This window comes from Neophocaena asiaeorientalis, unplaced genomic scaffold (assembly GCF_003031525.2).
Source record: "Neophocaena asiaeorientalis asiaeorientalis breed wild unplaced genomic scaffold, Neophocaena_asiaeorientalis_V1.1 scaffold317, whole genome shotgun sequence".
In the NCBI taxonomy this organism is placed as follows: domain Eukaryota; kingdom Metazoa; phylum Chordata; class Mammalia; order Artiodactyla; family Phocoenidae; genus Neophocaena; species Neophocaena asiaeorientalis.
The window spans coordinates 1,823,703-1,837,517 of record NW_020173114.1 but is presented as its reverse complement, the minus strand read 5'-3'; the positions used below and the strand labels follow the sequence as shown (position 1 = coordinate 1,837,517).

At 36.6% G+C, this 13,815-nt stretch overlaps 1 protein-coding gene across 3 annotated transcripts in view; it reads right to left on the bottom strand.

The window, feature by feature from the left end:
* PKN2 (protein kinase N2) overlaps window positions 1-13,815 on the bottom strand; it is a 164,895-nt gene that overhangs the window by 27,536 nt on the left and 123,544 nt on the right. For 2 of the 3 annotated variants that reach the window (XM_024743555.1, XM_024743553.1), the window contains exons 20-22: window positions 12,942-13,049; window positions 12,656-12,736; window positions 9,350-9,379 (exon numbers count right to left, since the gene is read on the bottom strand). In XM_024743555.1, the coding sequence (XP_024599323.1) occupies window positions 9,350-9,379; window positions 12,656-12,736; window positions 12,942-13,049 (219 nt within the window). Of the gene's footprint in view, window positions 1-9,349; window positions 9,380-9,994; window positions 12,569-12,655; window positions 12,737-12,941; window positions 13,050-13,815 lie in introns of those variants that run through there. The other variant, XM_024743554.1, reaches the window with a different exon arrangement.

Genomic DNA, 13,815 nt, shown 5'->3' with positions numbered 1-13,815 from the left:
AGGCAGGGGACACGGGTTCGTGCCCCAGTCTGGGAAGATCCCACATGTCGCAGAGCGGCTGGGCCCGTGAGCCATGGCCACTGAGCCTGTGCGTCCGGAGCCTGTGCTCTGCAATGGGAGAGGCCACAACAGTGAGAGGCCCGAGTACCGAAAAAAAAAAAAAAAAAGAACTCATACAACTCAATACCAAAACAAACAATCTGCTTGATGAGGCCCATGTACAAATCCTTCCAGTGATTCTGATACACCATAAAGTTTGAGAACCACCAGACTAAGGAAATTTAGTATTGACTCACTTCATGGTAGTGAGATGAGTTAGCATGGTTGTTCAGATGCAGAAATAGATTTAACAGGGGTTTGGGTGGGAGTTTAACAGGGTTGTACAAAGAAGCAAGAAAGGAGCAGGGAGCTGAGGATCACATACGTGGGAGAGCATGATGGATATGGCAATTTAAGGTGGAAAAGGAGAACAGTGAGGACTCAAGATGGTGAGGAGTATATTATTTATTAATATACTGAACTGATTAAATCACCACCCAAACTGATGACCTAAAATACTATCAGCAACTTCTACCTGTCAGGGTATTCTGCACCACTATCATATTCTTCTGTCTCATCAGATAACCCCTATCTTAATTTTCGTTCAACAATTACTTGCTTTAGAAAAAAAAAAATCACATTTATGTTTAGTTTGGCTTAGTTTTTAAGTTTTAAAAAATACCAGGCTGAGTTGGAGGGGAAGATGGTGGAAGAGTAAGACGCAGAGATCACCTTCCTCCCCACAGATACACCAGAAATGCATCTACAGGTGGAACAACTCCTACAGAACACCTACTGAACGCTGGCAGAAGACCTCAGACCTCCCAAAAGGCAAGAAACCCCCCACGTACCTGGGTAGGGCAAAAGAAAAAAATAAACAGAGACAAAAGAATAGGGACAGGACCTGCACCCGTGGGAGGGAGCTGTGACAAAGAGGAAAGGTTTCCACACACTAGGAAGCCCCTTCGCGGGCGGAGACTGCAGGTGGCGGAGGTGGGGAAGCTTCGAAGCCATGGAAAAGAGCACAGCCACAGGGGTGCGGAGGGCAAAGCGGAGAGATTCCTGCAGAGAGGATCGGTGCCGACCTGCACTCACCAGCCCGAGAGGCTTGTCTGCTCACCCGCCGGGGTGGGTGAACACAGCCCGAAGGGGTTAGTGCACCATGGCTAGACGGGAGGGAGTCCGGGAAAAAGTCTGGACCTGCGTAAGAGGCAAGAGACTTTTTCTTCCCTCTTTGTTTCCTGGTGCGCGAGGAGAGGGGATTAAGAGCGCTGCTTAAAGGAGCTCCAGAGACGGGCGCGAGCCGCAGCTAACAGCGAGGACCCCAGAGACGGGCATGAGACGCTCAGGGTGCTGCTGCCGCCACCAAGAAGCCTGTGTGCGACCACACGTCACTATCCACACCGCCCCTCCCGGGAGCCTGTGCAGCCCGCCACTGCCAGGGTCCCGGGATCCAAGGACAACTTCCCTGGAAGAACGCACGGCGCGCCTCAGGCTGGTGCAACGTCCCGACGGCCTCTGCCGCTGCAGGCTCGCCCTGTACTCCGTGCCCCTCTCTCCCCCTGGCTTGAGTGAGTCAGAGTCTCCACAGCAGCTGCTCCTTTAACCCCAACCTGTCTGAGCGAAGAACAGACGCCCTCCAGCGACCTATACGCAAAGGCAGGGCCAAATCCAAAGCTGAGCCCTGGGCTGTGAGAACAAAGAAAACAAAGGGAAATCTCTCCCAGCAGCCTCAGATGCAGCGGATTAAAGCTCCACAATCAACTTGATGTACCCTGCATCTGTGGAATACATGAATAGACAACGAATCATCCCAAATTGAGGAGGTGGACTTTGATAGCAAGATTTATGATTTTTTCCCCTTTTCCTCTTTTTGTGAGTATGTGTATGCTTCTGTGTGAGATTTTGTCTGTATAGCTTTGCTTCCACCATTTGTCCTAGGGTTCTATTAGTCCGTGTTTTTTTTTCCTTAATTAATTTTTATTTTAACAACTTTATTTTATCTTACTTTTTTTTACTTTTCTTTCCTTCCTTCCCCCTTCTCCCTCCCTCCCTCCTTTCGCTTTCTCTTCCTTCCTTCCTTTTTATTTCTTTCTTGTTTTTCTCCCTTTTATTCTGAGTCGTGTGGATGAAAGGCTCTTGGTACTGCAGCCAGGGGTCAGGGTTGTGCCTCTGAGGTGGGAGAGACAACTTCAGGACACTGGTCCACAAGAGACCTCCCAGCTCCACATAATATCAAAGGGCGAAAATCTCCCAGAAATCTTGATCTCAACACCAGCACTCAGCTTCACTCAACGACCAGCAAGCTACAGTGCTGGACACCCTATGCCAAACAACTAGCAAGACAGGAACAGAACCCCACCCATTAGCAGAGAGCCTGCCATAAATCATAATAAGTCAACAGACACTCCAAAACACACCACCAGACGTGGACCTGCCCACCAGAAAGACAAGATCCAGCCTCATCCACCAGAACACAGGCCCTAGTCCCCTCCACCAGGAAGCCTACATAACCTACTGAACCAACTTTAGCCACTGGGGAGACACCAAAAACAACGGGAACTACAAACCTGCAGCCTGCAAAAAGGAGACCCCAAACACATTAAGATAAGCAAAATGAGAAGACAGAAAAACACACAGCAGATGAAGGAGTGAGATAAAAACCCACCAGACCTAACAAATGAAGAGGAAATAGGCAGTCTACCTGAAAAAGAATTCAGAATAATGATACTAAAGATGATCCAAAATCTTGGAAATAGAATAGACAAAATGCAAGAAACATTTAACAAGGACCTAGAAGAAGTAAAGATGAAACAAGCAATGATGAACAACACAATAAATGAAATGAAAAAAACTCCAGATGGGATCAATAGCAGAATAACTGAGGCAGAGGAACGGATAAGTGACCTGGAAGATAAACTAGTGGAAATAACTACTGCAGAGCAGAATAAAGAAAAAAGAATGAAAAGAACTGAGGACAGTCTCAGAGACGTCTGGGACAACATTAAAAGCACCAACATTCGAATTATAGGAGTTCCAGAAGAATAAGAGAAAAAGAAAGGGACTGAGAAAATATTTGAAGAGATTATAGTTGAAAACTTCCCTAATATGGGAACGGAAATAGTTAGTCAAGTCCAGGAAGCACAGAGTCCTATACAGGATAAATCGAAGGAGAAATACGCCAAGGCACATATTAATCAAACTGTCAAAAATTAAATACAACATAGGTAGATAGCTAGTGGGAAGCAGCTGCATAGCACAGGGAGATCAGCTCGGTGCTTTGTGACCACCTAGAGGGGTGGGATAGGGAGGATGGGAGGGAGGGAGACATAAGAGGGAAGAGATATGGTAACATATGTATATGTATAACTGATTCACTTTGTTATAAAGCAGAAACTAACATACCATTGTAAAGCAATTATACTCCAATAAAGATGTAAAAAAAAAAAAAACAGGCTATATAGAGTCTTTAATTAGCTTCTTTCTCACATTTTGCTCTTTTGTACTGTTCACTATAAGGGCAGTTGATTTTCATTGCCCTGTAATATTTCATGGTGTAATTATACTATATTTTATTAAACTGTTCTCTTCCACTGATGAGCATTTGGGTTGTTTCCAGTTTTTGCTTACAAATAATGCTAGGAAAATTCTTGTTCATGACTCTTGGTGCATATGTAAAAAGTTTCTTCAGGATACAGTACTCAAGTGGAATTGCTGGGTATCATGTTCAGCTTTACAAGACAATACCAAATTGTTTTTCCAGAGTGGGTATTTCTATATACTCCTCACAGCAATTTACATGAGATCTCATTGTTCCACTCCATCTCCATGACTTGATATGGTGTGAATTTAAAATTTTTGCCAATTGAATGTGTGCAATTGAATGTGAGTATGGTCTGGAATTTGTAGTTTCTAACTACAGTTGAGACTGGGCATGTTTACTGTCCCTGTGAAATATCTGTTCATATCTTTTGAAATTTTCCATTGTTTTCCTTATTGAGTTTCAGGAATTTTTAATTTATGTTAGCTATCATTCTTTCTCTGCTACATGTGATGGAGTAAATCTACTTCCAGTTTGTGACTTGCCTTTTTACTTTATGATGTCTTTTGATAAACAGAAAATTTGAATTTTATTAGTTGAATTTATGAATTTTCCTTATATTTTAGTGCTTTCTTCTCCTACATATATTTCCAAAGTTTTAAGTCTTACTTTTGACATTTCATTTGAAATTTTTATAACGGTGTGACACAGAAATTGTTTCTTTTTCCCTTTCCATATGGATAAACAATTTTCCTAGCTCTACCTATGGAACATTTTCTTTTTTCTCCACTAAATTAACATATTGCTTCTTTTATATATCAGTTTCATATATGTGTAGGTCTATCCTTTGGCTCTCTTTCTCCATTTGTAATATGTACCAATTCTACAATAATTGCTACATTTTCATAATTCTTGATATGTGGTAGGGCAAATTCCCTCTCCTCCTCTTTGTTCTTCAGGAATTTCTTAAACTGTTCTTTACTATTATTGCCCTTTTGCTCTTCTATATAAATCTTAGAATGGGTTTGTAAAGTTCTATAAAAAAATGTTGAGATTCTGACTGGAGTTGCATTAAATCTACAGAGCAATTTGAGGAGCACTTGACATCACACCATAAGATGGGATATTTCTACATTCACTTAGGTCTTTAATGTCTCCCAGTGAAGAATTAGAAGCAAAACAAAACAAAAGCAGTCTTGCACATCTTTTGTTAAATTTATTTCTAGGTAACTTAGTTTTGTTGCTATGTAAAAGTTGTGTTTTAAAAATATTATGTATTCTAATTATTTCGTGATGGTCCACAGATATGTCACTGACTTTTTAATCTTCATCTTATAACCAGAATCTTGGATAAACTATGATTGCTAGCAAATTTTAGTCTTTTGAGTTTTGTAGGTTGATAATCATATCTGCAAATAATAACCATTTTATATCCTCCTTTTAACCCTTATATTAAAGGAGTTCAATGTTGCAAAGAAGTAGTAATGACAGGTATCCTAGTTCTATTCCCCAATTTTAAAGAGAATGTTTCCTCATATGGGATGATGCTACTGATTTTAGTTACTTTTGTTTTTTGTTTTACTATAGATACCACTTATCAGTTTAACCAGCTCTGTCCCCCCCGCGTTAAAGCAAGAATGTGATCAGCTCTTTCTAAATCTATTACTTTTTCTCCTTTAATCCATTACTATGGTAAATGACAATTATAGATTTTCTAATATTAAGCCATCCTTACATTACCAGGATAAACCAAATGTGCTAATGGAAAAGTGTCTTTTGCATACATCACTGAATCTGACTTGGTAATATTTTGTTTAGTATTTTTATATCCATATTCATGAGTGAAATTTGCTAGTAACATACTCTTCTTGTATATTTTGTTATCTAGATTATACTGACTTCATAGAATGAGCTAGAAAATATACCTTTTCCCCATTATCTCAAAAACTTTCTATGTGGTTAAAATAATTTCTTCCTTGAAATTTGGAAGGATTCACTTGTAAAGCAATCCAGACCCACTGTTTTCTTTGTGGAAAGACTTTTAACTTCTGCTTTTATTTTTTTAATTGTTATGGGATTATTCAGTCTTTAATTTCTTTCTAGGTTAGTATTCTTATCGTTTTCAAAGATTATCTCCACTATTTTAAGTTCTCAAATTTATTTGTGTTATGTTGAAGTATTTTCTTTCAATTTTAATTAATTATTTTTGCTGTGTTGCGTCTTCATTTCTGTGCGAGGGCTTTCTCTAGTTGTGGCAAGCAGGGGCCACTCTTCATCATGGTGCGCGGGCCTCTCACTATCGCGCCTCTCCTGTTGTGGAGCACAGGCTCCAGACATGCAGGCTCAGTAGTTGTGGTTCACGGGCCTAGTTGCTCTGCAGCATGTGGGATCCTCCCAGACCAGGGCTCGAACCCGCGTCCCCTGCATTAGCAGGCAGATTCTCAACCACTGAGCCACCAGGGAAGCCCTCGTTTCAATTTTAAAAAATCTTTCTCGCACTTGCATTTTCATTTATAATAGGTAATATTTTTTATGTCTTCTCTCATTTCATCTTTTCAGAGCTGTGTCTACTTTGTTAGCATTTTAAAGGAACAAGATTTTGGCTTTTGTTTCTATTATATTGACTGTTTTTACTATTTACTTTGGTTACTGGTGTTTTTTTTTTTTCTCCTATCTTTTTTTTTTTTTTTTTCTCCTATCTTTTTAAACTGAACAATTTGATCCATTTTTTAACCTTCCTTTTTCTAATAAGTAGTTAGTTTATAAAGTTCCCTGGAAGAACCACTTTTGCTGCATCTCAAGTTTTGGTATGTAATGCAATGTTTGTACTATTACTCAGTTATAAGTATTTAATGATTACTATTATTTAATTTTCTCCATTATTGAAAGGGTAAATTTTTTTCTCAAATACTTTATATACACACACACCTATATACACATATATGTAATCTTTTTGTTCTAAGCAGGTAGAAAATATAATTGGTATAACTATACTCTGTAATTTTCTGCCATTTGTTTTATGGCTCAATTTTTGTAAATGTTCCATATGTACTTGAAAAAAACTGTGGAATCCCTTAATTGTTGGAGGCAGAAATCTATGTACGTCCACTGGACCAAGTTTACTGTTTTCTTCTAACATTTTATATCTTTGCTGATTAGAAAGTCTGTTGTCCAATAATGAGTTGAATTCTTCCACCCTCATGGATATTTGCTAGTTTTTTAAAGTAGCTCTAAGAATTTTTGCTTTATGTATTTAGAGACTATTTTATTAAATACATATATGCTTGGAATTATTATGTCTTTTTGGTGAATTGAATCTTTTATCATTGTGTAGAAACACTCTAAGTGACATATTTTTTTCAAGATGGGTCTGAAATCAGTTTTGTTTGATATTAAATAGAGCTACCATAGCTTTAGTTTGATTGGTTTTTGCATTATATGTATTTCCTCCTACTTTTACTTTCAACTTCTCTGCGTACATATGTTTTAGATTTATCTTTTTGTAAACATTATAAAGTCAGATTTCCTTTTAAAAATCTATACCTTGGTTTTAACTAGTGAGTCTGCTCCATTTATATTGCTATACATTTAGATTTCTACCATGTTACCTTTGGTTTGGAATTTATACACACTATATTCTTTCAGTGAATATCCTTGACATTTTATGATTGTACATTTAACTGATCAATACCTTGACACCCAGCTTACCCTTCCCTGACAAAGTGAGAGAGTGGCATGGACATATATACACTACCAAATGTAAACTAGATAGCTAGTGGGAAGCAGCCGCATAGCACAGGGAGATCAGCTCGGTGTTTTGTGACCACCTAGAGGGGTGGGATAGGGAGGGTGGGAGGGAGACGCAAGAGGGAGGAGATATGGGGATATATGTATATGTATAGCTGATTCACTTTGTTATACAGCAGAAAGTAACACACCCTTGTAAAGCAATTATACTCCAATAAACATGTTAAAACAAAGAAGACCTAGACACCCCAAAAACACAATAGAATACTTTAGCTCTGATCTTCTCTATCTCAATTTTCTTACATCTGTTGTCCAGAATTTCTATTGACTTAACATAGAAAAAAAAGGCTTCTATGTATGGATTTGGTTTATTTAGATTTACCTAAGTGTTTACCATTTTATTTGCTCACAAGCCTTTTTTGTATCTTTGATCATCTTGGGGGATCATTTTCTTTCTTCTTGAAGCACTTCCTTTAGAGTAGGACCTTGATCATAAACCCTCCTTTAAAAAATATTTTAATTGATTTCATTCTTAAAAAAAGTCTACGTCCTACACAATTTCAGGTTGACATTTTATTTTCCAGTGCTCTGAAGGCAATATTCCACTGCTTCTATTATTGTTATTGAAAAGTTAGCTGTTAGTCTTTCCTTTCTCCCTGGGTATTTTCAAAATGTTGTCTTTGTGGTCTGCAGTTTCACTACAATGATTCTATGCATAAATTTATATTTATTCTGTATGGAGAATATTGTACTTATTAAATATTTTTCTTCTCTGGGAAATTTGCAGCCATTATGTCTTTACATATTGCCTCTCTTCCATTTATTCCAATTGTGTCTCCCTTCCATCTTCCATATCTCTTAACTTTCCTTTGGTATCTTCCATTTCCTTATCTCTTTATGTGATTTACTTGGGATTATTTTTCAGATGTATCTTTCAGTTCTCCAGTTCTTTTTTTGCCTGTGTAATCTGTTGTAATGCTTCCACTGAGTTTAAAATTTGGCCATTTATATATTTTTTTTAATTTTTGGATTTTAAAAATGTTTGTTAATTCCTTTCAAATTTCATTTTACATATTTATCCTGGTAAATTTTAGGTATATAAACTTTTTTATATAGTTATTTTAAATTTTGTATCTGAGAATTCTAATATTTGCAATCTTTTGGAGGGGCTGTCTATATTTACTGTTTTTATTGGCTTCATTCAAGATAACTTGCTGTCTCTCATGTATTTGGTGATCTGTGATAGTGTATTACTTGATCTTAACCTGTTGAAATCCTATATATTTCCATCCAGGAAAGCTTTCATTGAGAAAGTATTTGATTCTACTGGTAGATGGAGAGTGATCTGCAAAATAGAACTTGAGCTCCTCAAGAGAATTTTAGCACAGAACATATAAGTTCTACTGCAATTCCAAGGTGTGTTATCCTCATAAAGGTATTGCTATAGAAATCCATCCTTGGCAACTCCACTTCTTCTGGGTGTCTGCATTTCCAAAGTCAGCTCCCTGCCATTTTGGCTCTTATCCTCTCCAACTTCCTACTTCTCTGGCCTAATCTGTGGACTCAGCTTCCATCCCAAGCTCTGAGTATTCTCACTTTTGTGCTTGGATATTCCCTAACTCTTAGGTGCTGAAGCCCTAGTGTGTGCAGATTCATGCTCAAGTTTGTTTGCTTACTTTGGGGTGAGGGGTTGCCAGAGACCACTCTTATCTTTAATGAGACCAGCAATGACTCACATTATGTTTCGTACTGGATGTCTGAGAGTTTCTACTTAGTCAAGATACTAGAAGAAATTACACAAGATTTTTGACACTTAGAAGTTACTTTACAAACTTACCTCTATTTATATATGTATATATTTACATACATATATTTATAAACACATATAGTTATATATGTATATACATATAAAGCTTATATCTCAGAGAAACACTAGATCTCAAAAGATAGCTAGAAGGTAAACAAGAATTCTATATTAAAACTATGATCCGGCATTTGTTCTTTTGGGTTTCTCATACTCACCCTCAGTTGCTTTGGGAAGATCAGCAGCACCTGTAAAAATTTTGTTAGATTTGAATCTATAATGCAGCTTTCACCTAGTCAACATACAATGGTGATTACATTATGACCTTAATCTGTGTCACAGAGATAGCAGGGTTCTTTTTACATTTCTGAAATATTCCATTTGTAATTTTTGAATAAGATGACTATAAAATGGCTAGTATTCTGTTTTCACTTACCTATTTTCTGAAAGGTCAGATTCTAAAATTAAATAAGTTATTCTCAAACAAGAGAAAAGTACATATAGTACTAGTGCTTGCATTTTAGCATTAATGTTTACCATTCTTCATTTATGAAGACTTTGGTGCCTTTTTTTATCACCTTTCTATCCTTAGTGTCTAGCACACAGACGACAACCCATAAGTAACCACTGAATGAAAGATGCTACTAAACTTACAGGAACAGAATGCAAAATTTCCCCACTGTTACCAGTGAAGTAGACAATTTGGTTTGACTCTTAATGATTTTGCCCTTCCCTAGGACAAAAAGTACCTGCAAGAAGGCTAACTAAAGTTAACTAGTCTTTGAGATCTTGAATCTAGGAAAGCTAATACATATTCTGACCAACAGGAAGTTTCCAAAAGGAAATAATACTTAAAAACAAAGTTACAAATTACAATCTAATAAACTTTAATTTGTGCATTTGTGGTAATTTATGACTGCAAAACACTTTTTCCTAAAATGACATAAAGGCACATTTAATTTGAATGCATAGTGTACCATTCTAAAATATCTTAATTTCCTTACAAAGTGCTTGAGCAGTCACTTACACATACAGTAATAACAAAATATATTTACATTCTATAGAGTTTAAAAATTTTAAATCTGACTAAAATATATATATTTTTGAAACTACAGAAAAAATTAGTGCTTTCTTCAGCTTAATTGTGTGAATATACCCTGCCCTCTAATTTTTTTAGTGATTGACTTCAATTAAAAAAAAATTCTGTACACTGTGTAGTTACAAAATGCTATGTCAGTTTTTAATGCTAAACGCCTATTTTAGACATTGCTTTCTATGCATATTTGAGAACCAGAAAAGGTGAGCAGACTGTACCTCAAAAGTATTTAGTGTTTTTTTTCATGTTGTATTAACACTGTTTACATTAAAACCAGACAATTAAGCTAAGATCCTCTACTGTCCTTCACCAAGGAAGTTAACTGGCATTTTAAAAGAATTTTAAACAACATATTGCTGCTCCCTCTTCCTGTAAGATTTTCCCCCAAAGGATCATGGGTAATAATCAATTTGTAAGGAAACAGGAATTATCTCTGAACAATTTAACTGTTCTCAGAGTATAGCAAAAACATGCCAACACATCCTGGCAAGGCTGAAATATTCATAAATGTTTTAAGCTTAATTCTCTATAAATCAATGTGCTTTCATTTTTCTCATAGGATTTAAACTTGAACAACTTTTGAGACATGAGATCATAGTGATTAAATGGTTAACTCAGTATGGTTAGTTAACAACTTGCTATTCCTGAGGTATGATGGCCCTAACATGCTAAGCACAGAATCAAAGATGTTATTACTGAACTAGGGAAAAACAATAAAGTCATAGACTAGGAGGGAAAACAATTAAAACAAAACAAAAAAACCCAAAACTCCAGGCAAGTAGAAAAGTCATGGCTTGCAGAAAGACTTCCCTACCCTTATAAGAGCATTAAAAAGCCACAAATGGATCCTCTGAAGAGTTGTAAAAAAGTATTTGATCAAATTATTTTTGAGACTTTTGAGGTACAGCTTTAGTGTTATAATAATTTTTATAAAATATAGACTGTTTTATCAAAAATATTTATACATTCTGTTATAAAATATTGCTTTTGCCCTCAGTAACTGCCAATATAAAATCTGGATCCAGTGGCCTAAAATGTACAAATGCACTTAACGTAAATGCTGGAGTCTGAGGTGTCTGCTTGGCCACTGTACAAAAGTGATGAAGTGGTGAAATTAAATAATAAACCTACGACATAGAATACATTACAACTTGCACATATACATGTTCACAGCATGTATACAATGATAATCCCTATGTTTTAACAAAGATATAGTTCCCTTCTACAGTAGACACAAGAACAAGATGAACTAGGTTGATAAATGTACAATATCAAAAAAAGGAGTAATCAGTTCACTGATTTGGGAAAAAGGTATGACTGAACATACTGAGTATCTAGACTTTGGGAATGCATACAGGTAACAGTATCTTGGTTCAGGCTGATCATAAGTCCTCATTCTTAAAATTTTAAGTAAATGTAGATGTTTAATTGTTTCTGTTTGTTTCAGCATAGTTGGTTTAATAAACATAATTGTTTGGCAAGTAGCTCTGCTGGAAAGCTATGAGGCTCTGTTACACGGTTGGTAAAGATAAGGCAATAAAAATTTTCTCCTAATAAATATAGAAAATTTATAATACATCAACTCATTCTGTTAAAGAAAAAAAGCCCCCAAATGTGCACAAACTAATTTTTTTGATATTACAGTAATTTCTTTACAAAAATAAGAGCATTTGCCTTATTCAAACAGAATCATACTATGTGTGAATAGTAATAGCATCCCAAGCCCTTTCTTCCTCTTTTTGTAAAATACAGCTAAGAAGTTAACTGATTAATTTTCCTTCCATTTAAGACAGGAGTACAGCAAAGCTAGGGACTGTAGAAGAGTGTTTTTTTTTGTTTCTTCTTTTCTTAAAAAATAAGACTATTGATCCAAAAGTATTCATTTCTGATAGATTTTCATGGCCGATGTTCATTCAGCTTAAACTCCATGAAACTGTTTCCAGTGTTCAGATTTACGTTGAAAATACATTGAAAAGCCACTTTTCAAGAAGGTATTAGAATAGTATTTTTAAACACATCTTCATATGTTTAAAAAAAACTCAGAAGCTTTTGTTGGCACAGAGAGCAAATGAAGGATTGCTATTTTTAGGAGGTCTTCTTATGAGTCAGTCTGCTTGGTTTCACATTGTGTAGCAACTTAACACCAATCAGCAATGTAGTCAAAATCTCTGAACATTTCTTGCTCCTCTTCTGAAAGTATCCTTGGTTCTCGAGGTGGAGTCAGAATAGGTGCTTCTGAGGTAAATTCATCATCAAAATTACTAACATCTTCCCGCCCTCTAATTGTAGGTACAAACGGCGGCTTTACTTTTTTGTCCATCAGAGCACTCCAATCAATTAGCTGGATTACAAAATATAAAATGACCAGTTTAGTTTCCTACTCCTAATTGCTACAGTTTCATAAAAAATTTTAAACTTTCACACTTACTCGGAAAAATGGGTGCTTTTTTACATCCTCTGCATCTTTTTCACCAGCTCCAAGGCGCCGCTCAGGATTTCTTCTTAATAACTAACACAATATAAAGGAAGAAAGTTAATATAAGACCAGGGACTCATTGACAAGGATTCTCATAACTTGCAAAGCTTTAGATGTTTCTTTTGGTATGTGTTTGTCTAAACCATGCAACATCTATAACTGAAAAACAACTTCTAAAATTCTACTGGGAAATGTTCTTTAAAAAATTTCAGTAGTTTTATAAATCATTAATTCTTACCCTTCTCATTATTGAAATGGCTTCTGTAGATAAGAACCTTGGATACCTTACTTCATCATTTACAATACTGTCAAAAACCTCCTCTTCATCATCACCAGGAAAGGGAGACTAGAAGAAATATCCTTGAGTCAGTCAAAATGAGTTTCAGTACAGTAAAATCTCATCATCTATTCAAAGTTCCGAAGTACAATCAAGAACCAGATAGTGAGGAAAATAAGAAAAAGGAAAAACAAAAAAACAGACCCACCAAAACATCAAACAAATAAGGACTACAAGAAATCACAATAGACACACAATAGATAGGTAACTACTAACCAGAGGATACACCATATCCATATACTTTTATTGAAATCTTCTTGTGGAAAGACAGAAGGAAATGGGTAAGGCAAATACAATAATACGTGTTACTACAGAGGGAAGCACAGACTTTGTAGAAATACATCAGACATGGATGTGGTTTGAATTTCACAGTCAACAGCAAATTAATGGTGGCAAAACACAATTAGAGACTGCAGGCATAATGACTGTACTTAGAAGTAACTGCCGGGACTTCCCTGGTGGTTAAGAATCACCTGCCATTGCAGAGGACACAGGTTTGAGCCCGGGTTCGAGCCCTGGTCCGGGAAGATCCCACATGCCATGGAGTAACTAAGCCCATGCGCCACAACTATTCAGCGTATGCTCTAGAGCCCGTGTGTCACAACTACCGAGCCTGCGCCCTAGAGCCCACGCTCCACAGCAAGAGAAGCGACCGTGGTGAGAAGCCCATGTACTGCAACGAAGAACAGCCTCCGCTCATTGCAACTAGAGAAAGCTTGCATGCAGCAACGAAGACCCAACGCAGCCAAAAATCAATAAGTAAATAAATAAAATA